Source organism: Cuculus canorus, chromosome 16, assembly GCF_017976375.1.
Source record: "Cuculus canorus isolate bCucCan1 chromosome 16, bCucCan1.pri, whole genome shotgun sequence".
In the NCBI taxonomy this organism is placed as follows: Eukaryota; Metazoa; Chordata; class Aves; order Cuculiformes; family Cuculidae; genus Cuculus; species Cuculus canorus.
This window is the reverse complement of record NC_071416.1, coordinates 16,764,552-16,790,798: the sequence shown is the minus strand read 5'-3', so window position 1 is coordinate 16,790,798 and position 26,247 is coordinate 16,764,552. Positions and strand designations below refer to the sequence as shown.

Below are 26,247 nucleotides of genomic sequence, written 5' to 3'. Positions count from 1 at the left end.
CTGGAAGGTGTCTATGGAAGCTATCAAACACTTTGGTCTGGATTCCAGCTGAATGTAAGCAGGGCTTGTCTGTTCCTAAGTATGATGAATGTGGTATTATCAGTTAACTTCAGTCAACTAAAACACTCTCAGTGTAATTACTGTAGTTACAATAAATGAGACTGTTTAAGCAAAATAAAATAAAGGAAGTGAACATAGGGTATCTGTTATTTCTTCACTTCATTCAAACAGCACATCGGAAAAACTAACAGTTCACACAAGCGTGAATGTGTTTGTAGAGATGAGTTCCTGCAACAGAATTTAATAGAAGTTATTTCTGGAGTAATTAAAAAAAAGCAGGAACAGCCCCCTTGTAGAGTTCACCACTGCAACTTAAAAACAGAGCTTGTCAAAGGCTGGAGCGAGGGGCATGGCTGCAGTACCTGAGGTATGGCAGGAATAGTAGGAAACATTTCAGATTTCAAGTGGGAAAGGAAATGCAGCAAATGTTCAGAAAATAAAGTCTTGTGTATTTCAGTCAGAGAAGAAACCACATCCTGGGCCCCAAAACCATTAAGACCAAAGTCCCATCATGCTCCCCGAGGAAAAAGAAAACATGGTATCATTTGTTTGCTCTCTATGGGAATCGGTTTTCAAAATAAGTGTCATGTGAGGATGAGTTTACTCTGGCAGTTATCCATCTGAAGAAAGCAGAGTAAGTCACTAAGCAAACTCGGGCAGAACCTTTTGGTGAATCAGATTTGCAGTGGTCAGCGCCTCATCAGCTTATCAGACTGCTCTTACCTTGTACCTGACCTATCTCTACCTCGTATCTGTGCTCACATCAAAGGACAGATTTGGAGACTTGTGAAAGAGCTGTGAGGATTCAGCAGCATATACCAGAAAATTGGTCTGTGTGTTTCAGAAGGAATTCATGTGAAAATGACCTTTTAAGGATGCAAAATTTTGATGGTCAGGCACCGTCCCAGCCGTTAATGGATGACTAGGTGGATGGCATAGTTAAGTAACTCTGTGGGGCCACATAACTTACGTACATTCATGTTATGCTCCTAAGTCCTAGCAAATCACATTACTAAATCCGAACAACCACCTCCTTTACCTTGCAGACTATGGTCCATTGGAAAGTGCTTGGTTTCTTCAAAGGCCTTGGTTATTACTGGTCCTTTTAGAAGTGCATTGATCGCATCAACCTACAATTGGGACGTTTTCAATCTGTGTTAGTAAAACTTGCAGAAGAAAATCTGAACAGGATTCTCGCAGGAAAATGCAGAAATCATTACTCTATTTGTATTTTTGAAGAATGACTCGTTGACAATTAGCATTAAGAGTTTCTAACTATGATCTGGCCTCAAGAGCCTCACACCGAGTACGCCATTTTGCACAATGATAATCTACGTGCTGATGAGATAAAAGATAATATAAAACAATTCTCTGGTGCTGCACATCTATAAAGACATCTATTGGATGAACTTGCAAGGTCTCTCCTGAGGCCTGTAAATGTGATCCAATTAGATCATACAAGGAATTAGAATTCTGTATACTTTCTCCTTTTTTCCAGGAAAGCTTTTCTTCTTCTTAGACCGCTGCCTGAGATAAGGCAAGCTGACCACATGCGGCAACTTGAATGTTGATGAAATTGATTCTTCAAATCATCTTATCATATACTTGCTTACACTGTACCCCAAAATCTCAACAGTTTGCCTTCCCTCGAAATACAATTTCACTGAACAATTTGATACTTTCAATTTCTTGTACTGACACGGGTAGAAAGCAATTCCAAATAAAAGTAATGCTTTACATACCTGGTTAAAAAGATGTTCCAGACAGCCATGAAGTTTGTCTTGTTTGTCTAAAGGAATCCTCATATCATTGGGAAGCTCATCTCCTAACAAAGGAAAGATGAAAAGCTTCTAACTGTGTTACCAACATCATCTGTGATGAGGCAAAGCGTATCTTCACATTGGAGTGGGTGAAAAATAATTGCTGCTTTATGTCTAATTCACAGATCAAAATACTCATGATTTTTCATACAATGCAAATGTCCAGTAACTAAAGAAATTCATCCCTGCCTAACACCTCTTCCATATTCCAAATTTACTGTGGTACACTAGAAAAAGAACAAATCATATCTTTATGTTCTTGTGATTAGTTTTGAAGAAGCCACATTTGCAACTTAAACACATAAGTGCTTAAATCAGCAGCGGCCTCCTCTGCTAAGGGGTCTGGTACGAGAGACGTGCGTGTAAGCTCTGCGTGTACCCACCTGATCCCATCTCATCACTGCCCAGGTAAGAGCTATTGCTCCGCACACTGGTGCACGACAAAACCGAGTCCCGGTTACTGTTACATTCACTAAAAAGAAAAGCAAAGAAGGTGACTGAAAAAAAAGCTGTCTCCGATATATTATCACTGTTTTTATTAACGCTGCAATCCCCCAAACTAATTCTGTTATGCGTAAACAAAAGAAAAGCTAATTACATACAGAACACCCACTAAGCAAGGCCTCTGGGGCTGGCACTGTAAGAGGATGTCTTTTTCCATTTGTAGTGACCACTCAAGACTTAATGTATTGCCTGGATTCTAAAATGAAAATAGACTTCTCATCCAGTACCAGTCTGCCCCCGTCCAATTAAGCGACACAGTGATTTTAATGGTACAGACCCACAACAAATCCTACAAAACCCTCCATGTTATCTCTTCCTTTGTTTTTATTTTAGATTGAGATGAGAGAAAAATATAAGAGCAATTAAAAGAACTCTAATTAGGGTTCTCGCTTGTCCTTTCCTATTATCAAAGAAATCTATTTTTTCTAAGGAAGATTAATAATTACAGCAACTACTCCACAGTATGAACCCTTATGAAATTTGACTTACATCTCCAAATGATCTCGGAGAAAGCTAATGAAACAAGATATTTTCTTATCTGTAATTTGCTTGTTTTTGTAGCTCCTCAGTAGTTTTTCAGATCAAAAATCATCAAAATAGACTTTATTCCCCCTTGAGTAATTATTATCTGCAGCAATACATGCTTAATTCTCTGCCTCTGTCTGCTAAAGATAAGACAGTATAATCTTTCTCATCTTACATTTGTGTGTAATATCGTGGAACAAGTGACAGACGCACAGACACATTTTTTTATGTCACTTTGTTGCCCAGAATAGATTAGTATCAATTACAGAAACAATAAATTAATAAATGGGATTCCTATTAACAATGGAAGAAATACCGCACATTTCAATAAAAAAGCTTCAGAGCACACGTGCAGATTTAAATCTAGCACAATAAATAGCTGCCACACATCTCAACATTATGAGTGCTGGTTTTAACTGACTTTGTATTTGCTGTCTTTGGAGATGTTCAGTATTCAGCTCGACAAGACCCTGAGCAACCAGTCTTGTTGGACCATGTGGGCTCCAAAGATCCCTTCCAATGTGAACTCCAACTCTGTCATTTCCGCAGTCCTGTGTGAATGTAACGTATTCTACCTGCACTAGTACAACCCCACCAGCAACTCAAGAGGCAGGCCTGCAGCGTGGAGGTCTCAAAGACGCATCACGCATCCAGCTTACTCTAACCCTCCCAACTCTTTACTTCTTTGTATAGGCAAAGTCCTATTGCTTTACTATAATCATAAATCTGGCCTATTAAGGATGTAAAACTGCAGGGATGATTGCAACTTGTTGTTCTATTTCTTCTGAAGCTGAATTTCCAAATGCTTCCTCCCAAGAAAGACAGATTTGGAGTGTGTGAGAGTTCCTTTGGTAGCAAGTATTCCTGGAGAAGCAGCAGTCAATCATGGCCCCAAAACAAAATTTTGAAACATCTGAATAAACATTTACATTTGTGGTTTCAAAGACCCAATAAAAATAAAAAACTCAATGTCTACTTCAGCTTCCCAGTGTCTTAGACTTTTGGGAAAATTGTTTGCAGAACTCAATGGAAACATCCCCTTCCAATAGCGGCTATTGTAAGACCAAGCAGAAAGAATAGAAAGAGGAAGTCACACTAGATTTATTTACTTCATTTTATTCAGTTTCCTTGAAGCACTGGCATTCTGGCATATTAGATATGGTATAATATTTTGGTATATTGTTATGAGAAAAGGGTTTCTGCTGTGTATGTCTCCACAGTAATAAATATAATGAAATAACTACAGCTGGTGAATACTTTACCAAGTGAATACAGAATAACTGACTGACCAGAAAATAAGGTGCTTGTTGAATCCATACCCGGATTAGAACTTCCAAACATTATATTAGTAAAGTAAAAGTGGCACAATCTTCAGACTAACCTGTAGGAGTCTCTGAAACTCATTGTGTCATGTCCAGAATCTTCCTGGTCCTCCTCAGAAACTTTGAAACAGACCTTCTTGATTCCACCATGCTCAACTTTGTCAGAATCACTCTCTTCTGTTCCCAGGGAAGGTGGAGTTGTCTCCTCAGTAGATGGTGGCTCACAGGCACCACCTTCTGTAGGTTCCGTTATGGTGGACAAAAGCCTGCAAAAGTCAAACATACAGTGCTCAGGGACTGTGGGCAGTCTCACAAATGAGGTTTAATGACTAAGGTTAGAATTCAGCTATGCGAAATTAAAAGCAACCCTGACAGCATTTTACATAACTACAGCAATGTAAAATTGTGAGCTCTGAAAAGGATTCATTGAAATCCCTTCCTCTAAATTCATGAAAGGTCCTGTTTCCATAGGTACCCCACCTCCGTAAGGTACATCTCCTCTGGTGCAGTGCCTCAGCTCACGGGCTTTACCCAGCAACTACTGCCCTCTCTTCAACATGTTTGGGTCAAGACCCCACATGCTTTACAGTCAGCTGAAGTTTTGGTGCACGATGGGATTGTTGCTGGGATTCCTGGAAGTGGCTGTGAGCAGCTTAGGGCAGATTATGGCCTCTCCTACACAGACCAGCAGGGCGCTGTAATGCCTGTGCATGTGTGAACAGGTGAGGATAAGAGTTGGGGCCAATAGGCACCATGTGTTTTCTCGAGGAAATGCCTCCCTTTTATCAGAATTGCTCTCTGCAGAGCGTACAGAGTTCTTTACTCACTTATTTATCTGAATGACATATTGCTTCATTTCCTTCACTGCAACGTCAAGTTTGTTAAAGAGGTGCAAGTACGAGTCCTGTATTTCCCGATCTTCCTGTTTCAGCAGAAAACTGAGTCCCCTCTCTTCCTGAATTGTTCCTCCATTCTGCTGGCCAAAGGTACCATCAAGATCTCCGTCTTCTGGGGTCAGACATCTCCAGGATGGTGCAGCCATAGTGGTGATGCAATGTTGAGTATATGAGACTGGATTTAAGGTACCTACTGAACATTGAAGAGTCCAGTTAGTATGGCTTTCATGAGTTGCCCCACTCCATCCCAAAAATGATAGTTTAAGGAAGGTGGAAATTTAAGAGGTGGGCAGAATTATTATAGAATTATTCGCTATAGTTACATTCTATGACAGACACATTCTTCAGAACTGGCTAGTCTACACTTTCCTGTGTCTCTTCCAAACATTCCTGCACTCTGACCTTCTTGAGACAATGAATCAGGATATTAGGTGAGATCATGATGAAAAAATGTTAGAACTGAAATCACCAGGTTGTAAGACAAACGCTGTGTAGCAGCTATTTATCAGAAAATAGATCCCTTGACAAAGTAGAGACTTTCAGCTCCAATGCATGAAGCTCATTTAGTGACGACAAAAGAAAACAGCACTACGATCTGATTGACTCATGTTTTCCCACTGAATGTAGCCTCTCTTCCCAGAACTAGCTCTGTTAGTCCCTCCTTCACTTTTCTTTTAGTCAGTAAGTCACCTCTACTCAGTGCAAACTATACTCCAGGACATTAATTATCATGAGATGACCACACTGCTTAGCTAGTAAAAACATCTGACCTGAAGCCTCTCTACGCTTAAAGGCATTACTACTTTAGAACAAAAGGAGGCTGCCATTGTACTGTAAAGACTGTGTGTCTTTGGAACTTATTTTGACCTTGCTCAGCATTGAAAAGACACAACTTTTTATGCAGGCAAAAGCAGTATGATTTAAAAGTTAATTATCACCTTGTTCTGGATCAAGACCAATAATAGAAGGCTTTCGTCCAATGCGAATGCTGAACGACCTCCCTGCTGAGGTAGTGTTTTTGGGGTATGATACCTCCATGAGGTTAATGTGGCAGTTGGTGGGGCAGAAATCTATGCTGTTGAGGGAATGCGGTTCCATGACAGCTTGTTTGAAGGCTGGGCTCACCTTTGTTTTCAAATCATCTGCAAACTGGGAGAAATAAAGCAAGCACATGCTACTTCATTTGCGAAGTTACGATGCAATACAGACAATACTTTTCTTCTCCTGCCTCCTATTCCAGCATCATATGATTTCTGCTGCAGCTGGAATGACCCACTAAGAAAAAAGCTCCTGAACCAACAAATGATTAGCTATACTTTCCAGGATTCTCTCCTCAAACAGCTCAGGTAACAGTGCAAAAAGTGAACATTGTTTGTTTACACTACAACACGCTGTATTTATGTCCACGTTAAATTGGACACTGATCATTCTTGTTGTCATATTTATTCATTGATATGATGGAATTGAACCTCCAATAACATCTTACAACCCACAGCTCTGACAAGCTTAAAGCTGTGATTTACAAATAAGGCCCTTTTCCCTCAAAACTTGAATTTCAATAATTTGTGGAGCTGTTTTCATGCCTCAAGGACACATATCTTTAAAGCAGTTTAAATTCATAAATAAAGAACACTAAAAAACAGTTATTACAACAAAGTATTGTCTTGAGACTTCACCAATAACTAGTAATGTTGTACCTCTTGGTAGCTCGTGAGCCTTCTGCTAATGCTTTCCAGCTTAGTGTCACAGATTTGCCGGAATTCATACTGGGGCATGGTGGCCACGGCACTGCTTAGGGATATAAGCCTTTTGCAATTCTTTACAAAGTGATTGTCTTCTGCAGCAAAGGCCTCTAAAATCTAAACAAAAAGACAGGATGTCAATGATATGAGACTTGACAGTGAGGGAAAATACAGTTTTCTTCCACTGAATAAGTGGCAAAGCCCCCATGTTGTCATGGTTGAATAACGCTGTGTTCAGAACAAGCTGCCTTTATTACTGCCTGAGAATGACTACTGTGTCTAATCCCCAGACTCATAAAACATTCCTCAAAAATTTTTAGGATCACTGAAATGGATCAAAATATTTCCTGTGCACTGTTAAAAGTTACCTGCGCTGGCATACTTTCCTGGGACATAACAATAATGTTACTGGGATGTGACATAAAAACATGTACTGACAGCTCATTATTGCCATAGCTGACCAGAACAGTAAGCGCACCACTGCTTCCCAAGAGCGGCGGTTCTATTGGCTGCCTCTGGAGACCTGTCCAGCCTGTCAGATGGGAAAAAGAGGCTTGATTTTCTTCCAAGGTAAAGCAAACTCTTGCCTGAAAAGATTAATATCGAGTACCAGCAGAGTATGTTACAAGGCAGATAAAAGTGAGAATCCCACAGTTGAGGGCTCCCCTCCCTCTACCTCAACAGCTGAAATCCCGGAAGCATTTACTCACATCAAACGAGCTATTGTAACTTGGTGCGTTCTAATGAAGAAAACTCCAGGCAAGGTTGAGAAGACCATGTGCTAGCTCACCAGGGAGCCAAGCCAAGCCACCAGAAAAATGCCTATGTTATTGGCTTCCCTGTTCTGTTTGGGAATGAAGTTGCCCATGTGTGTTTTCTGGTACCTTTGCAGTGAGACTGAAGCAACCTTTTGGTTCCACAATTTTCTCCAAAACAAAGGATTTGATTCCTGCGCTGCTGACATATTCATACACCACCCCGTGCTCCAGGTGGGTGTTATCCACAGTAAGGCTGATGAGAGGTGCTTCTTCACCAGTGATTAGTGGAGAGCTGATGGTCTGTGGTGTCTGGGCTGGAACCAAAGTCAGTCATTAGAGGTGTTTGGTAGCACACAGGAATGCAGGCATGCATATGGAAAAGAAACCTGTTGAGACGTATTATTCATTGCAAAGACCTACAGACACAACTTTTGGTTCAAGGAGCTTCTCAATCAGAGACTGCTAGAGGCTGGGAGAATATTCTCAGGAAGACATTTACCGTTGGCCACAGCGGAGACTGCGACAGAGGTTTAGACAATCCACTTTCTCCAATCCACATTCACCAATCCACATTCTGATGCTCTTCCATGTGCACATGCACACATCCATGCACAGGGCACTACTTTTAGTTCTGTTCTACTTTTCTGAATAAGCTCTCAACATAAAGGTAAAGCAGTGTTTTTTATGTATTACATTTATTTTAACTTGGAGGAAATGTACCCAATCTTTTGCTGACACAGTGGTAACATGTTCTGAAAACTTGCTGGAGATCAAAGTAATCTAAAATCTTAATCTTTAATCTTATATCAAAGATTATTCTAGGTGGAGTTACTTGCAGACCTTCCCTCTTCGGCTGCTACTACCCATAAACTCCTCGTCTGCAGTGGCTACAAAATGACTCTAAAAACGCTGAGCCTCTTCATTCCAGGAGACAGATTTCTGTGTCTACCTCCATCTTTTCTTCTCCTGAATGAACTGCTGCGTAACAGTACTTCCTCTGGCAGACTTCATTCTATTACAAACCTTTATTAAAAGAAGAAATAGTCTGCAATGATTATTACACTTTATTTCTACCGCAGTTTTCCTTCCTGAAGCCCCTGAATCTTCCCTAGGTTTTCTTTCCCCGAGAGGATCTTTACCTGATTCCTGCTGGCTATTTTGAAGGGAATCCAATTCTGCACCTCCTTCCAGTGAAGAGTTGTCTTTGCTGGAGCCAGGATGACTGCCATTCAGATATGCCGTGGATGCTGCCTGCTGAACTCTGTCCTCCTCAGCATCTTCGTGTGTTCTGTACACCCACTGGTACAATCCCTTACAAAACATACAGGCTTCAGCTATGTTCTCAGTAAAGAAGCCAAATCTCTATGTGTTTAGACTACAAAGGTGAATCTAGCTATGAACTTTGTATCTTCCAAGTTGGCTGAAATATCAACATTCTCCCAGCTTTCTTCTGAACTTCAGAGACTACAAAATCTAGATCAACGTTTGGGAGAACTTCTAGTTTTAGCTATAGTTAATAATATTTAGCACCGTATGCAGTGTATGAACTGGCATAAGTATTATTTGTAGATGTTTTGCAACTATTGGCAACTGTTATCAGCTCCCTCCGTTATATGAGGACCTTGGCATGGTTGTAAATATGTCAAAAGAGACATGTCCAAGATGTTTTTCTGAATAACTATTGAGCATAAAAGCTCAGAAGAAGGGGGGAACAGAAGAAGGGGAGGAATTACTGTACTTCCTTTGAGGTTTTTTATTCATACCAGTGCTTCCTGTTGTCTGGTCCTGTAGGCTGTAAAGTGCTCCAGAACTTCAATATAACTTCCATGTGTTGCATTATTCCCATTAACTTTCAAAATACACTGTCCTGGATGAAGGCCTGCAGCGGCAGCCTCAGAACCTGAAAAATCAACAGGAGAGGAGTTAAGACAGTAAAATCCATCTGACTGTGGAAGAGAGAGTTGGAAAGCTTGCAGGGAGTTTCTGGTTAAAAAGAGTAAGAAGAAAAGCTGGTTGAATGCTGTCATGCTTTTGCTACTAAGTACTTATTCTGAGAACTTTGTTGTATAAGGAAAACATCATGTGCCTATCCTTCATATTTTCAGTAGTGCCAGGAAAAACAGAGCCCTCCTAGTCCTAAATACATTCAGGCTAGAAATTTAGATTCCTGTGGGAAATCGCTGGAGATGCTTAACGTGGCTCTTCCAGCCTTATGATTACATCAGGTGAGGTCTTGCTTAAATGTAAACACTCCTGTTTGTTTCAGCTTGTTGCACTTGAAAGATACAGAAGACTTGCGTGTTATGCAATTTCCGTGGTGTAAGAAAGACTATGATGTCTAATACATAAGACTAGATTGTGCCATACCTAACTTCAGTGGATTTATTCCAGACTCACGCCAACAAGACTCAGAGCCAAATACAGCTCCTAGAAATCTACAGTTAAGGTGATTAACTTTTGTTAAGGCATTATTATTTAAAATTCATGCAGTTTTATCCCAAATGAAATTTGTCTTTGCTAACAAAATCCTGAAAAAGGAGAACCTTTCCAGCTGGCACTTCCAGTTTGCACTCCTCAGACTGTGACAATGTGGTTATAGGTGCTGTTGAGAGAAAGCATAATAAATGGGTCCCCCGAGAACACTGTTTGTTGCATTTGGGTGCTGCCTGTTGCCCTAATACTAACTGCTCATCTTTGCATACATGCACTTGTTCTGAAGGAAGTGGTACATGTCTGAAAGGTCGTATTTTCTGCATCTGCTCAAAATAAAGGTAGAGCTGTGCTTTATTTGCAGCTCCATTCACATTTCAGTTAGGAACTAGCATATATCTTTGTCAGACTGTGTTTTGACCAAGGAAAGCAGTTTCCCTCAATCTTATATTGGCTATTTATAGCAGTATGTATATAAGCCGATGTAAAGACAGAATTAGTCTAAGTCTTACATCACACTGTGATGCCCACTGAGAAACATGATCTGTCTACGGACCCGCTGATCCCACAGCACACTGACAAACGCAGCGATTCACGCTGTAGCTGACCACAAGCAAACACACCGGGGAAGCGTCGGACAGCATTACACCTCAACTTTTTCTTAACCACCTCAATTTTACATTTTCATTCCCTGTGGCTGTAAAGCTGTATGTCAGTAGTCTTACAAGAAACAAGGGTAGGATAACTATGCAAGTGCATTTCTAGCTTGCAAGAGCTTAAGTGACAATGCCTTCTGTGGACTCCGGTATCATCAAGTATCTCCTACTGCAGAATTTAATTATTTCCTTGTCTTGTGTTGATGGGATTAGTGACCCAACGCTCGGCTCATAATAATGATACCATTTGCTTAGACTGTATTTAGATTATAAGAACTCTGAGGCAGGAACTATCTCATCGTTCTATGGTTTTATATACAAAGGCAATCCTTCCTATGACAGGGGTTCCTACTTATCACAGTTATTAAAATAAGTTGTCAGAAATTGTTTAGAACAAATTTGACAATGGAACCTGGATCATTCTTGATTAAGATACACACATACACCTGTACTCCAAACTTAACTATACCACAGCCTTTCCACTTACCTCTTCCCACTGCATGAACATATGGCGGTGCTGCTCCCCGTATCTGAAAGCAAAGTGCTTCAGGATGATCTGGGATTCTAATAATCCTGCAGGTAAATCAAGGAGAAGAGAGAGCAGCATTTTAAGTTACACTGCCAGGGCTCTGGGCAGTTCTAACAGCACGGTGTTCTTTCTCTGGTGTTCACAACTGTGTTTAGATTAAAGAAAGCATCCACACAGTTTATAAATAAATATATCTCAAGAAATAATCCACCCCACCTTCATTCTCCAAGGCACATCAGAGACTCTCTTTGATAATTAAAATTTGGCACTTCCAAATTTATTACATCTTTAAGTGAATATCACAGGACAGAAACTTTCTACGGTATTCATATTCTTTTTCATTTCTAGGCAAACTAAAGCGCAGCTTTGCTGAATTGTACCAGCTGAGGACCTCTTCTGTCAAAAGAAAATAGACTGGAAGAGACATCCTGGGCCAGAGTTTAGTATCAAGTGTTCATCAAAATGTTCAGTTCTATGGTAAATTCTGGGATTACAGAATCTAATAAGGCACAAGACATTAACAGGGCCCAGCCTCACTATAAAGTACAATAATGGACTGAAAAAACATAAATGCTGATATCTTTAGAGTCATCCAAAAATAAGACAAGCCTTAACAGGGGGGAAATTGCCTTCCCTTGGACGTATATCAGTCTAAGAAGCTTCACACCTGAGACAAAGTGACATCCCTTGTGATTCCATTCTGTGTGTGCACAAGGAAACCAAAAGTTAACTGCAGTATAAAGAGAATACATCCCAACCTGTTCTAGAAGCACAAGATTCATCACTGAAAACAACCTGGGATTCTTGTATCTCTTTCTTCTATGCCATTTGTTTTCCTATTGAGCAGCTTCTACATAGCAAAATGTTTACAGTTTTCACTTTTAACTATAGAAAATATAATTAGTAATCAATGGTTCTAACTAATCTTCTCTCTCTGCTCATCTTGGCACTTACTCTTTTGATTTGGTGGCTACCAGAAGCCTAAGCGGCCTTCGTGAGCAGAAGGACTGGTTTAAGATGGTTTCCACTTCTGAAAACGGGCGTAAAAATACTAAGTCCTCATTGATGGAATAGATTTTTCTTCCTGTCTGCAGGCCAGCCATCTGCAAATGGAACAAACACCACAGAAAACTTTGGATCGCTGGCAGCATCTTTGAAAGTTCAGGCTCCAGAGTTCAACTGTCCTCTGCTTGTGGATTGTTGTTGTATGGAATACTCTATATATACACAGTGTTGACTTACCAAATGATTTGTCAGTCACCCTTAAACTTGTCTGCGTTTAGAGAAAACAAAGATGTCACCGATATCCGCATAAACATGTCACTCTGTAGATCTATCTTACTTTGCAACAGACATATGTTTGTACTTCTCTGCTACATCTTTTTTAACAGGAGACTATGTTAAAAAAGGGGAGTAAAAAAACAGAGGACTATAACAGACTGGCTGTGATACCCAGATGTTTGACTTACAGTGTATAAACTTTGGTTTATAATTCAATGGAAACATTTCTGCTATTTGCATTTACTTATATTAATGAGTTTATTTTAAAGTAATAATTATTATATAAATTTCTAAAGTCATTTTAGTTTAGGCCTGATTTTCTCAAAGTAGCTCACACCTAATGTACGTGCAATTAGCTAAACTCTTCTCATACCTGCAATCATTCCACCTGTGGAGACCTCTTTATATTCCCAGCTTACTGCTCGTGCTTATGGGACACCTGCCTGCACAGGTAATCGTAGGAAATCCATGAGCGTATGGGGTACAAGGGTCACAAATTAAGCCCTACAAACTAGTGACTTTCAAATAAAAAAATCTGCTGCTCTGCTGGGACATAGGTAACCAGGCTAAAGAGAATGCAGGTAGCTTTAGGAGTAAAGACCTACAGTATCACAGAGCCTCTGAATAACGGACGCTCCTTATGACAACTCCATGCAGTTGTCTGGATCTGGGCCACTGTGCTTTGCTGGAAGGCCAGCAGCTCGCTCGCTGCTGTTCATCTGCGTGGCCACCGGCCAACTGCCTCCTTGCTGAACATGTTCTGTTCTAACACTAGACATCTGCTTGTCGGTTGGCTGTTCAAAGTAAGACAGCAAACCACACCTCCCAAAAGGATAAAGTATCATTCATAAACCAGTTCCAGGATTAAAACCTGTGGGAATAAGCCCAGCTACAATTAACCTGCAAGTAAGGTGGCTTAGAAAGGAAGATAAGGTATGAACTGAGGAGACACTGACTTTTTGAATGTCTTTCTGAAGACATATGAACATGGGATAGGCATGGGATGTGCCAGAGTCCGTGTCAACTGAACACTGCTACATTTTTGTGACCCTCTCGTCTAGGTGAGCTGAGTGAGTGCCAGCAGTCACGGGAGCACGGGGGAGACGGGACAATTCCCGCAGGGGAGAGTCCTGGCCTGAGAGCTGCTCATCATTCAGGATCAGGAGAGCAAGGGCCAAAACTGAGAAGTTGGACACACCCATCAGGCAAAGAATCCCAAACTGCAGTTCAGGTACCCTACCACAGTACGGGAATTCGATGTTCCAACAATCTTTTCCTTTACAACTTTTAAACACAGACTGGGAACTGCCTCTGGCATAGGCAAATCTAACAGCTCACAAAACAGTTTCTAAAAAAATCTTGAGAAGAAAAAAAGACACCAACAATAGAATGAACAATGCTTGGCAACTCTGATTTTGAATAAAAACCTCCAAGACTCTTGTTGCACACACATGCACAGTAATGCTGCATGCGGCCATAACCTGCGCATGACAATTTTTTTCCAGAGATAATAAGAAAAAGAGATCACTGTCCCAAACCCAAACAGAATGTGTTAATCTTTAATAAATCCATGCAAGTAATAGATTTGTTCCCACATAACTGGTGAACCTGGAATCTTATCCTAGCCTAAAATCTGACAGTCCTAATGAATGCAACACACTGTGATGTGCACTGTGAAACAAAGCTGCATGTCTTAATTTTTGTCCCTAAGGAGTGTGACGCAGGCACGGGGTCTCTAAATGGCCTACAGCTGCTCAGCCACACAGAACTACAATTATCACAAAGCAACTAAAAAAAGCCCAAGAATGTAACGAAATGCATTACTGCCAGACTGCAGGTCTTGCCAGAACGAGCTGACAGCCCTCTGGTCCAGAGAGACACAGGTTTAGTTCTTTTCTGGGGCAATATTTTAAGACCGAGTTGAAAAGACAGGCTCACAGTCACAGATCGTTTGTCTTGGAAGATCAAGAAAAAGATTCTTTAGAAAATTGTGTGCTTCTGTTGTCTTAAAACACAACAGATTTGCAGGATATTTTACAGGCATCCGGCCAAAGAAAGGACAGAAGGATTATCTGTCAGGCAACGGTTTACAGCATAGATCTAGATTAATAAAATTTTTGGCCAAAATATGTTGATTTTTGAGCCTGAGGTAGAGCATTGGATCAGTTTCTTTGGTGACCGTAAAACAAACCAGAATCAGAAATATTGAAATCACTTAATTCTAATACACTGAACATCTTCACTATCCCAAAACAATGTTACTTTCCCTTCTTTCTCAAACTTAAGTTGCTAATGAACCTGAGGCATGCTACCATCACACAGCGATACTGTTTTCCTTGTCAAAAATACTCAGCAAGTCACCCAACGATGCTAAAATCCTTAGCAATTTACAGAAATAGTTTACTACCACAGGAATTGTCAAAGATATCAAGTTTTCTACTAGCTACCTTTAAAACAAAATAGACCTTAAGGGGACGGGTTTGTACCTTTTCAAAGCACCTTAGGTACCAAACCCAAAATATTTATGAATGTCAGGCTGTACCTCTGCAGAAGAGCCTTGTCGAACTGACTTCACGACGATTGCTTTGTTCTTTTCTTCCATGTCAAATCCATAGTCATCCTCTTCTGGTAAAATCTTAAAAAGAGCACAAGGTAATGCTTCATAACTACGGAGTTAGCGGAAAAGCTGAAGGACAGAGACGAGAACTTAAGACTGTTTCATTACAAGCCACGATTGATATAGCCTTATTGATCTTAAAGCTGAAAGGGACTAGTAGGTCATTTGATCTCATCATAAAACTTAAATCTTGTTATGTCTGCATTGAGCCTTTACTATAATAAAGCTGAATTTCCAGACATTTATCCTGTTACGAACTGCAGCCTTTAAGAAGTGAAGAATCTATTCCTGCCCTTGAGAGTCTGTTCCAATGGTTAATCAACTCTTCTATTAGAAACTGCATTTGGTTTTAACTTCTAAACCTTCATTCTTCATTAGGTCTTTCACCTTCAGATTATGGAATTTACTGATATTCAGTATTTTACATTCATATTTGGTGAATGTACTTACATATCAAAGTGTAGTCATTTATATATTTTTTGAAACACAACCCACACACCAAATAATGAACAATCTACAAAGTCTTTCTTAGCTATTAGTTTCAGATAAACTGGGAATCCCAGGCCTACTTCTTATAGATACTACTACACACTATGTACATCAACATCATCATAGTTGGTCTGATGGCTAATATTCTTCATGACCAGTGAGAGAACCATTTCTGAACATCTGCATGTCCTTCCTCTAGACACCAGGCACAGAAGCTTTGAGATAGGAACAAACATAAGACTCGTGCCATGTGCTTAGTTTGCACCTTTTACGGTTGACAGAAGGCTTGGTAGGAGAATCCAATTCCTCTAACTGGTACTGAGGTCACACAGACCTGCCTTATAAATCATATAAATCCTGGCAAATATGTGTTTCACTCATCCTATTTTAGTGGTTTATTAAGAATGAAAAAAAGATTAACAACTCACTTCCCACTTGAAAAGAAATAAAGCAAGCCTGGCCACTGGTAAATGGACAAGTGGAAATTCAACCAGATAAACATCTTCCATTTGAGCAAACACTATATGTCTAAGAACCATCTGATAAATTAGAATTGAGTTAAAGGGAAAAATAAAGCCATCTGTAAGCTAGCATGCCACTGGGAAAGAAAAATACTGAGAATTACTTCCTTGATTCTGATGATTCCTGCACTATTTTAAAATACTATCCTTTTTCTATTGAAGTCACAGTCATCAGCCTATAAGCTTTGTCCTTTTATAGGAATTCACCTTAGGAAAATTTAAGAGGAGCCACAGATCCGTGTTAAAATAATGCATGACATAATCTATCTGCAGGGAAGAAATCCTCACCAGATTAAATGGTGGACAAGAAAGTAAAAAGACTGACCAGTAAATTTGCCATTCTTGGATATTCCTAACAAAATATTTTCAGAAGCAATGCTATTTACGTATGTTTCATAAAAGGACAGCGTAGAAAACCAGAAATATCACTGGCTAGATTTTGAGCGTTGCAAGTGTAATGAGTTTCAACCCAACACAATATGTACTTTTATCTCTCCACATCTGGGATTAAATAGAAACTTTCTAGGATTGCTCTCCAATCCAGTTCTCATTTTACATTAGAAGGGGCTTTTCAGTTTCTTTTTTTGGATTTTGAAAGCATATGTGAAAAGGCATTTAAAAATCTGGAGGCTTTAATTTGCCAAACTTAAGAAGCCAGAGGCTACGCAAACTTAAGTTATCTCTTTGGTGCATGAAGATCTTTTATATGCTATCATTTTTAATAAACCCAAGTGCATCAACATTAGAAACTTTATCACCATGTCATAAAGGAAGAAGTCTCACATTCTGTATCATCACTCCTGTACAGGGGACGCTTTCTTATGAAAAGACAAATTATGGAAAATATTCAGTATGCAGTAGGCTATGATTCCTTCTGTATTATAAATCAGTAATACCTTGCAGTTCCACAGCTGAACACCATCCATCCCTCAGGAGTCCAAAGCAATTAACTAACTTGCCATCTACAAGAATCATTCCTGTGCCCCTGAAATCCAATCAGTTTTCTGAACGCAAGACAGCAGCTGTTTAATCTTGAAAGGCAACCACATTAAAAAGTGACACCATATGAAAAATAAGCATGTTTAATCAAAACTAGAGGGCAAATGTAGTCAGAACATATTCAAAAAGAATTTTGGCAGAGATGGGCTGGGGGAGTGGAGAGAAAAAAAGCTACGCAAAAAATGATCTATTAGACCTGTATCTGTTACATTCATGAAGCATTTTGGCGTGAGGGTCATGTTGCCCACATGGTACCTCCCCATGTCTCCCCCTTCCTGTACGAGGAAGGTGATGGAATCAGAAAGCGTTTGTGGGATGGGGATGCTCAGTAGCTATGAAGGGAGAACTGACCATTTTCCAGCAGAATGAAGATGACAGAGATGTGGAATAGCTTGATGCTCAGCTATGGGGTAGCTTCCAGCATTACATCACGATAGGGTCACAAGACCATGACTTTAATGTACAGGCTATTATAGTGTCTGGTTTACCCTCCACACTTGCTGATCCCTTAAACCACATACAAATGAAGGACCCTGGGTTGGGCAATAAGATTCCCCCAGCGAGGAAGGTGAAGGAATTGGATCCATTTCATTCTTGGCAGCCTTCTCAGGCTGCCCCTACTCTTCATGCAGACACCAACAGCAGAAGAGACAGCACAGGCAGATCACGCACGATTTCCTAAACTAGGGTCCAAGGTGCACATCCTTCTCTCTCAGCCTTCTCTGTAGCTCTCCAGCATAAAATCTCTATTGGTCACACGTGAACATTCTCAGTTAAGAATTTCTTAAGGAGCAGTGGTTTATCAGATAATGTCAAGTCTGAATGTTCACAAAACTGGTGAGGTTTCTGTTTCCCTCAGCAGAATTCATTTGAAGAGAGCTGTTTTCCTGCTACCTCATCTCCCGGGTTGTTCCAGGCTCCCCAGCCTTTCAAAAGTCCAAAGCTCTGGGGTACTAAACCAAAATCTAAAAAGACAAAACTTCTTTCCAAGGAGAAGCTCCAGAATCTAAGCCAGCCCTACTGCCGTTATCTTCAAAGGTATGCTCTGCCACATCAGCAAAATAGGCTTAATATATACAAAGTGACTCAAAAGTTTCTTCTGGTTTGTGAGCTTTGAAATTGAGCACAGAAATGGAACTGCTCATTCTGAACAGTGAAAGATTTACAGCCTAAAGGATGTTTTTCACTTCAGAGTTTGCTGTGATTTTTGGTATCCAAATCCACTCAAAGCCCCTGTCTGGCCACATACACCTGGGTGATGGACGCCTCTTGTTACCAACTTGCCAGCGTGTCTCCTTGGGAGATCAGAAATCCCTAAAGGATGGGCTCTCATTAGTGGGTCTCTTCCCAGGGGTGTTTTAAATCAATGGTATGAATTCTCAAGCTACAACAGACTGTGCTACTCCAGTGTAATGAAGAACAAAGGGAAATATCTTTTTTTGCTCTCTCTCTGCTCAAATTTTGCAGAATTAGGTCATTTTATATTAGTACAAGACATAAAAATAATTCTCCCGGAATGACTGACCATGGAAGAGATTTTTATTAGGGATCAAGTACGGCTTTATTTGAGAAATACACATTACTGCTATTTATTCATCATTAGAAGAGGTGAAATGTGTTCTATAGTTTTATAAGAATTTCAAGGTGAATGCGATGCTTTTGCATTAGCTGATTTAGAATGGAGAAGACATGAACTCAAATAATACTATCGATTACCTAAAAACTATCTGAAGTTCAGAATTACAAGGACACTTTCACTTTCAAAACTGATTCTACATGTAACAGCAAAGCTCTGTGGATAGATGAGACATAGCATCCTAATTTTCAGATGGTAAACTGAGGCATGGAATGACTTAAGGTCTTGCTCAGGCCACACACGGAGTTCGTGTGAGAAGTTAAGTTCACGTGAGAAAATAGATTGAAACCCAAACTCCCCCGAGTTCTGTGCTCAACTCGCTGGCTACCACTGAACAAGCTACAGTACTCAAGTGCCTACACGAGCCGAATTCCAGCCCTGGAGGGAACTGCAGGGGCACACGGCAGCTACCCCCCCCCCCGCAACTACTGAGAGTAAGAACTATTGGATACCCTGGCAAAATGCAGGAGATATCACAGGTCTGGAAAGCTGATGAGGTTTGGACTAGAGTCCAGATCTCCAACCCAGCATGACAGTTCTGAGAATGCTACATACAATGTACAGAGGCATCATCTTTAGTAATCATTGGAAAAGCTTTTCTTTTGAGATCCACTGGAGTCCTCTGGGGACTCTGGCACTGTGCATGTATTAAACCCCTTCAGCAGCTTCAACGGAGGCAGCAAGCGTTGTCTGATACTCGGCTCCAAGTTACCGGGTTTAGTTTGGGTTGCAGTTGGCTTGAGCTAAACAGAGGTGCTGATCACAGATTAACAGCACACTGCAGTAACCAAGTCACGCTTGGAGACAATCCAAAATCCAAATTCTCTTCAACTATGGAAGGAATGTTGTATATTTTTTCAGTTTGTCAAGATTTATGTGCTCCAATGAGAAACAACTGCACAAATAAATGAGTGTTAAGTTCTGTTTTGAGTGCATATTTTCAGACTGAAAGCACTTTCTTCCTTGGCATTTCTAAAGATATATCTGCCAAAGCTGCTGTTGTTTTCTCTTTTCAAGGGCAAGCTCTCCTGTGACAAAGCAAACCTAGATGAAGAGGGTGGGGAAGCTGTCCTTTAAACAGCTAGGATCTCATGGCACTAGAAAAGCATGTTTCAAAAGCCAGTGCTGAGGAAATTCCATTGCATTACATACGATGGGACCAGCGGATGGGGAGGATCAATGCCCCATCATGAGTGTAAGGAGGAAGGCAGAGATGTTCCACAGAGAGCGAAGCCTCAGGATTCCAGTTGCTCATAATTGTTAAAACACAGAAGTCAACCACAAATCTTTTTGTGGATAAGTGTAATGCATTTCCTGTACTGCTGCATTCAGGGGACTGCTAATTTATATGCAAATATGAGGGCAACGGATAACTTCAGCATGCCTACTACTCATCAGACAAAAATATCTGCTAAGGAAGAGATTTCTTATTCAGCATATGCCGTTCATTTCTGCTGTTTACTTTTTGAGATGGAACTGTACTTTGAGAGAGGGCGACTGATGCACTTCTGAACTACAGTACCAGTAATATTAAATATTTCAGTTACAAATATTCCAATTACCAAATCATGGAGTGACTGGAAGGACCAATTAGAGAGTATGATTAAACACTAGGAAACAGCCCATGTGTGAGGTTTGTCTGTTTGTTCTGACTCTTTACTGTGTCTTAATAAATTCTCATTACCTTAAGAGAAAACAGAATCAAAGAAATGTAAATCCTTCATTTCACAGCTACCATATTACCATTGTGAGGTTTGGCATTTTAACAGAAGTGCCTGGAACTGACAGAAAACAGTGGAAGAGACATTCCAGTGTATCTGATTCTTCAGACTGTCTTGTCTCCATAAGGTAGACAATTAAAAAGACCTGAACAGTGTCAGTTCCCACCAACTTACATGAAACCGATCTCTGGGTGCTTTGCAAATCACAGTTATACCCCTCCACAAAGTTACCACCTTTTCGCTGCTCCCCTTAATCCAGCAGCTCTCCATGAGGATAATCTTATTAACCTGACGCTCCAGTCTCTGGCACTGACTGCACAGAGGAATGATTTTGAGACCATGTGCTTTAAATATTACTCCTGGCCATTCAGACAAAACACAGCTCGGTCTCCTGGGAGACAAGACAACAGTGAGACAGTGAGGTTCGTGTGAACCATAGGAAAAATTTACCCATACAATGGACATCTGGATTGTTTCCAGCAATTCTGTTTTTGTAGTTTCTGACCCAAGTTTTTTATCCTGCTCCTGCATTCTGCCACTGTATGAAGAGAGGAAAAGATGGGCCTGGAGCCACTGGCAGTAAACAAGAACCTGAGAACAAGGAGTTTGCAGCAATCCAACTCCCACGTCCAAACAGCGTTAGGAAAATCCCAGTGCAGTAAGGACTGTGATGGCATTAGTGAGGAGGGAATCTGGAGATAACAGCACTGTTGCAAAAGCATGAACACAAAACACAGTATTTTTTGTAAAGTGGTTTCTGTGAACAAAGTAAAGCTGATTTCTGAACCAGTAATGGAGAGTATATTCATATCACCCAGACAACAATGTCCTGAAATTTCTGTGCTCTTATCAGTCCTTCAACTTGCATATGAATCTGCTTCATATACAAAGGTGTTTAAACTCTTTTTCAAGTTAAACTGTCTTTAAACTTCATGGCAGACCTCTGCCAAGATTTTACTATCCATAACTTTCTCCTCCACCGCACCAACACTGCGGTGCCAGCTCAGCAAACACAAGAAACATACGGCGCCTGCTCAGACATTCCCAGCTCCCAGTTCAATTCCACGCTCTCTCACGAACTTCATGGGAATAGAAATGGGCCTGTGAGTATGTCTGAGCCTCCTCTATCCAAAACAGGCAGGAGTTTACTCGCATTTACACCTGTGTGTGTGTCTGTGTGAGCTGTGAATCCAAAGCTCCCAGGCAGTGCAGGATGGTCACATACTAGAGAAAGAACCCTGCAACTTACACATTTCCCTTGTTAACAGAAGCAGTTAAGCATTCTGACCAGCTAGAAAAGTCAGAGCTACACAAGTTGCAGCTCTACAGCAAAGCAGCTCAAGAATTGGTATTAATGCAGCGAAGAAAACTCTAGCTACAGCTGCAACTCCCCAGTTCAATTCTACTCTGTTAAAATTTTCCTTCTTATTCTCCTCTAGTATAAAACAATAACAGTTTCACAGAAGCGTCAAGGTTTACATAATGGATGATTTCTTACCAGGAGACTCTTTCCCAGGATGTTTTCCACAAGTTTGAAGTCATTACGTAATTGTTTGCTCTTGGAACTGGTGCCTTCCATCTCCTCATCAGCATAAAAGCGGAAATATAAGGATTCATCCTTAAATTCACTTTTCTCCAGGACTGGAAATAATATAAATGAAATACATACATGCATTTACACAGAGAAACAAAAAAGAAAGATAAAGGAAATATAAGGATTTCCCCAGTCTTTACAGAACAAAGACCAGATGCATCCCTGTCAGTCAGCTATTCAGCTCTACGTTTTTAAGCTACCACAGTATTTTACGGATATACTTTTCTTCACAGCGCACAGCAGCTCATGAAATCACATTTGACCTCCTTGGCACATAGAATGCAGAAAAATCGCAAAAGATCCTCTTGGAAAAAAGATGCCACACAAAATCTTAAGCTCCTCTCCCATGTCAAAATGAATATGGTAAAACTATAAAAGGAACAAAGAGGGGTAAAATGGCTGTTTAAAGGTAAGTTAGATGGCTAAATAGACTGAGGCTTTTCAACATAAAAAGGAATTGAGAGGGAAACAAAATCTGTAAGGTTCTGGAAGGTGTGAAAAAATTTTTACCATGTTTTCAAATACAAGACCCGCGGGCTTCAAATAAAAGCAGCAAGTGACGATTTTAAGACCTTCTTCATTCAACATGTAATTACGCAAAGAAACTCCTTGCCAAAGGATGCTATGAAGGCCAAAACTGAATGTTTCATTGAACAAACTATGCTTCCTCTTAGGACTTCATATGTGCTGTTTGATACTGATACAGGTCAGTACAGGTGATATTTCAGGACAGTACTTGGCTTCTGCGTGGCTCTGAAAGAGATGCATTAAAAAAACATGGCCCTTCTAGCTTGCCTAATCACTTCAGGGCTCACATAACTAATTAGCAGGGGGATTCATTTGGGAAGGTGAAAGTAGGCTTAGACATTTTGTGTAAGCTCAAAGATTGCTGTTTAGAAGGACCTGCTGTGATGCCTCCTATTGTATATGTGTCAGCATGTGTGGCACAGCCTATAGAAAAGGGATTTTCAGACAGTCAGCTAACCTGACTGAAGTAAGAGCTCTTTTAATTGGCTGTAGGAAGCAATATTAATGCATTACCATGATGCATGAAGCCGTTATTGCAGAGTCCGACACCCAGTGCGACAGCTTCCTCCCGAGTCTGACAGTCTCCCTAGAAACAAGAGGATAAATATTAAATCTCAGACGACTTCTTAAGCTAAATTATTCCTCTTCCCCACACATAGCTTGTGGCTCTGAAATTAGCAGGATGCTCTTTGTAGGGAACAATAGCAAGAAATTAAAACAGCCACCCCCGTCGCCCAAATCCCATTCACTCCTATATATAGCATCTCTGGCCTCCTACAGGAACTGTGAAGACAAAGACCAGGATTCTGGGAAGCAGCTGTTTAACCCACCCATGGACACAGTCCTATTTCAATGCAAAGGCTTTTTATTTGCAATCACAGTGTTGGTCTTTAGGACACATTAGCCACAGACAATAAAACTCATTCTTAGTGAGAGAAGTTGAGAGATCTTATCTATATTCAACCAAAGGGAGAAAAAACTGAGGAAACCCCATCTATGTGAACTCCGAAGGTCAGACTGGTTAAAACTGGCATTCTTTTCTTACACACCAGACCTATAAACAAAGGCTTCAGCTTCTCACTGCCCGAAGCCGAGACTGGAGTATTTCAAAACAGGTACCAGAGGTGACTTGCCAATTTATAGATATACCTGAAATGGCTGCATTAAGTTTTGCGTGTACAATTCAGCTAAATACAAGAAATGCCTAGTTTTCTCTACGCATCATACTTAATGCCCTATTTTAGTGTCTGATGCACAATTTGCCTAAGACATACTATGGGGACAACTGAAATAGGATCCTGCTACTGCGAAGAGCTATAAAGAATAAAAAAAGACATCAAGCAAATTCAGCATTAAATCTCCAATTCATTAGGAAATCCCTTGACCATCCTCGCTCACATGCAAAAACTCCCTCACAGTGAATAATCTGTACTAGCAAATCTGTGTTTGCATATCACAGGGCACTTATTTATCAACCTGATCGAGATGCTTATCTCCTACAGAGCCCTGGTATCTACAGAGCCACAAGGCACTGCACATCTACTAACTGAGCTCCTGATGCCTCTCCAGTCCAAGACTCTGAGTTCATACAATACCATAAATCTCATTTGAATACAACAGTTCAAATGTACACAAGATCAAACCTTGTTGAGAGCCCAACTTATCCCCTGTCAGCAGCATAACAGCCAACAATTTCCAGGTAGGGGGGTCAGGGTACACAATACAGCTGATGCTTTTTCTCTGATTGTAAGAAAAGTTCTTGCTCTTTTGCACTGTTCAGTCTTACAAATATTTGTAAAGGTCAAGGAAATGAGAAACAGCTTTCTCATCAGGGAGGGCTCTCAGTGGCATTTACAGCCTAAATTGCAAACAGAAATGAGAGCGACTATCCTTCAAGATAGTCATCCACATGCCACTAAATCTAACAGAAACTATAGTCCTCACTTTTTTGGGACATGATTTCTAAACTAAAATCATGACACAAATTGATTGTCAGAAAAAGAAAGAAATATATCCCAGTATTTTTGTGTAACAGGTAATTATCAGATTAGACACCATCACCAAGATTTTCAAGAACAGATACCTAAAGTAAACTGGAAGGTAGATATTTGAGCAGTTAAATAAATACACTACTCTGAAAAAAGATGACTATTCATTAGCTCCCACTAAAATCTCTTGTTAGTTAACAGGCCAAAGTATGAATACTTGCTAGAAAATAGTTCAATCTTCTATGAAAACTCCAAACGAACCCCCATGAAAGTTACTATTCGTAAGGACTCATGAGCAAAGACTGATTTAGCCACATAGATAGGAATTCATCTAAGTCATAGACAGGGATTTAAATGTTTGACAATGTTCCCCTTTAACTGAGCACAGAAAGAACTCTCTTCATCTTTGCTTCTGTAAACATGCATGTATGCACACACACATAATATAAACAACAAAGTCTTCTATATCTTCATATCTGGCTTCAGCACATTCTGGTTCAATGCTAATGTAAAGTTCAGCAAACAAGAGAGCGAAGAGCCAGATTAACCTACTGGAATGAGCTAAAATGGGTAAGGAAATGAGCTACCTTTTCCAGACCAAGAGCTGATGCTTTACCTTGCTATCCGAGTTCTTCTGCTGCCTACAGCTCTACAATTAACTATTATATTGGCCAGATTAGCCTGATTACATCTCTCTTCTTTGGCCAAAACAGACTTTTTCCCCCCCTTCAGCTTTTCATGAATAAGACCCCATTAAATCACATGTAACTGATATGACAAGCTCAGTACTAACATCCTTGCTCTCCTCTATGCTCTTAACAGGAAAACAATTGACTACTCTATTCTCATCTAGTTATTTGGCACCGAACAACCTTAAATCATATCAATCTCATTAATGTAGGAGGATGTCAAATGCAATTTCAGGAAACATTTCTGAAAGACAACATCCCTGGTTGTCAGAGGTCAGAGCCTCAAACAAGCCTCCCTTCATGTTATTTTGGCAGTGTAGGACTTAATGTGATTGCGCATCAGACCACCATTTAAGACAAAACCAGAACATGCGTTTGACTCCACGATGGTGGGCAGCACGGCACATTCTCTCTTTAGATTGCTTTAGACTATCAAAGGCAAATTTTTAATTTCCCAGACTACAGGCTCTTCTTTGTAATTGCGGGGTAAATGTGGGGAACTACAATTTCTAAAGACAATTTGTCAAAGACAGAAATACCTTAAAATGTTCTTACCTGTGCAATAAGCCAATCCACTAGTTTACTGGCAGGGATTACTGACTTGTAGGTCTTCAGGTGGTAGTCACGATCTCTAATTGAAAGAGAATTCAGGGGAAATTAAGACAAAAATGTAAATGTTTCTGTTACCCTCTAAACCAACATATACTATTGTGATCTACTATCGTGAAGTTGAGGAAAGAACAATTATATATGCAATAAAACAATGAGACTCCCAGCCACAAATAAATAAGACAAAGAACAGGGAGCAGATATCCATTTTCTCTAGAAGAAAGGACTAGTTTAAAAACTTTCCTAACTTGAATTAGGAAGATATTTCAGATCAATACAGAGCAGTGTTACTTCAAATTTCCTTGGATATTATTTCAAGCCACCTCAGGAGAG

At 40.2% G+C, this 26,247-nt stretch overlaps 1 protein-coding gene across 2 annotated transcripts in view; it reads right to left on the bottom strand.

Moving 5' to 3' along the window:
* PREX1 (phosphatidylinositol-3,4,5-trisphosphate dependent Rac exchange factor 1) overlaps nucleotides 1-26,247 on the bottom strand; it is a 156,849-nt gene that overhangs the window by 19,350 nt on the left and 111,252 nt on the right. Inside the window, exons 14-29 of one of the 2 annotated variants that reach the window (XM_054081265.1) lie at nucleotides 25,861-25,936; nucleotides 23,142-23,214; nucleotides 22,005-22,147; nucleotides 15,066-15,158; nucleotides 12,197-12,345; nucleotides 11,201-11,286; nucleotides 9,391-9,527; nucleotides 8,767-8,938; nucleotides 7,754-7,941; nucleotides 6,825-6,986; nucleotides 6,066-6,276; nucleotides 5,059-5,317; nucleotides 4,291-4,497; nucleotides 2,264-2,352; nucleotides 1,803-1,885; nucleotides 1,100-1,190 (exon numbers count right to left, since the gene is read on the bottom strand). In XM_054081265.1, coding sequence (XP_053937240.1) covers nucleotides 1,100-1,190; nucleotides 1,803-1,885; nucleotides 2,264-2,352; nucleotides 4,291-4,497; nucleotides 5,059-5,317; nucleotides 6,066-6,276; nucleotides 6,825-6,986; nucleotides 7,754-7,941; nucleotides 8,767-8,938; nucleotides 9,391-9,527; nucleotides 11,201-11,286; nucleotides 12,197-12,345; nucleotides 15,066-15,158; nucleotides 22,005-22,147; nucleotides 23,142-23,214; nucleotides 25,861-25,936 — 2,219 coding nt within the window. Of the gene's footprint in view, nucleotides 1-1,099; nucleotides 1,191-1,802; nucleotides 1,886-2,263; nucleotides 2,353-4,290; nucleotides 4,498-5,058; nucleotides 5,321-6,065; nucleotides 6,277-6,824; nucleotides 6,987-7,753; nucleotides 7,942-8,766; nucleotides 8,939-9,390; nucleotides 9,528-11,200; nucleotides 11,287-12,196; nucleotides 12,346-15,065; nucleotides 15,159-22,004; nucleotides 22,148-23,141; nucleotides 23,215-25,860; nucleotides 25,937-26,247 lie in introns of both variants that reach the window. The other variant, XM_054081264.1, reaches the window with a different exon arrangement.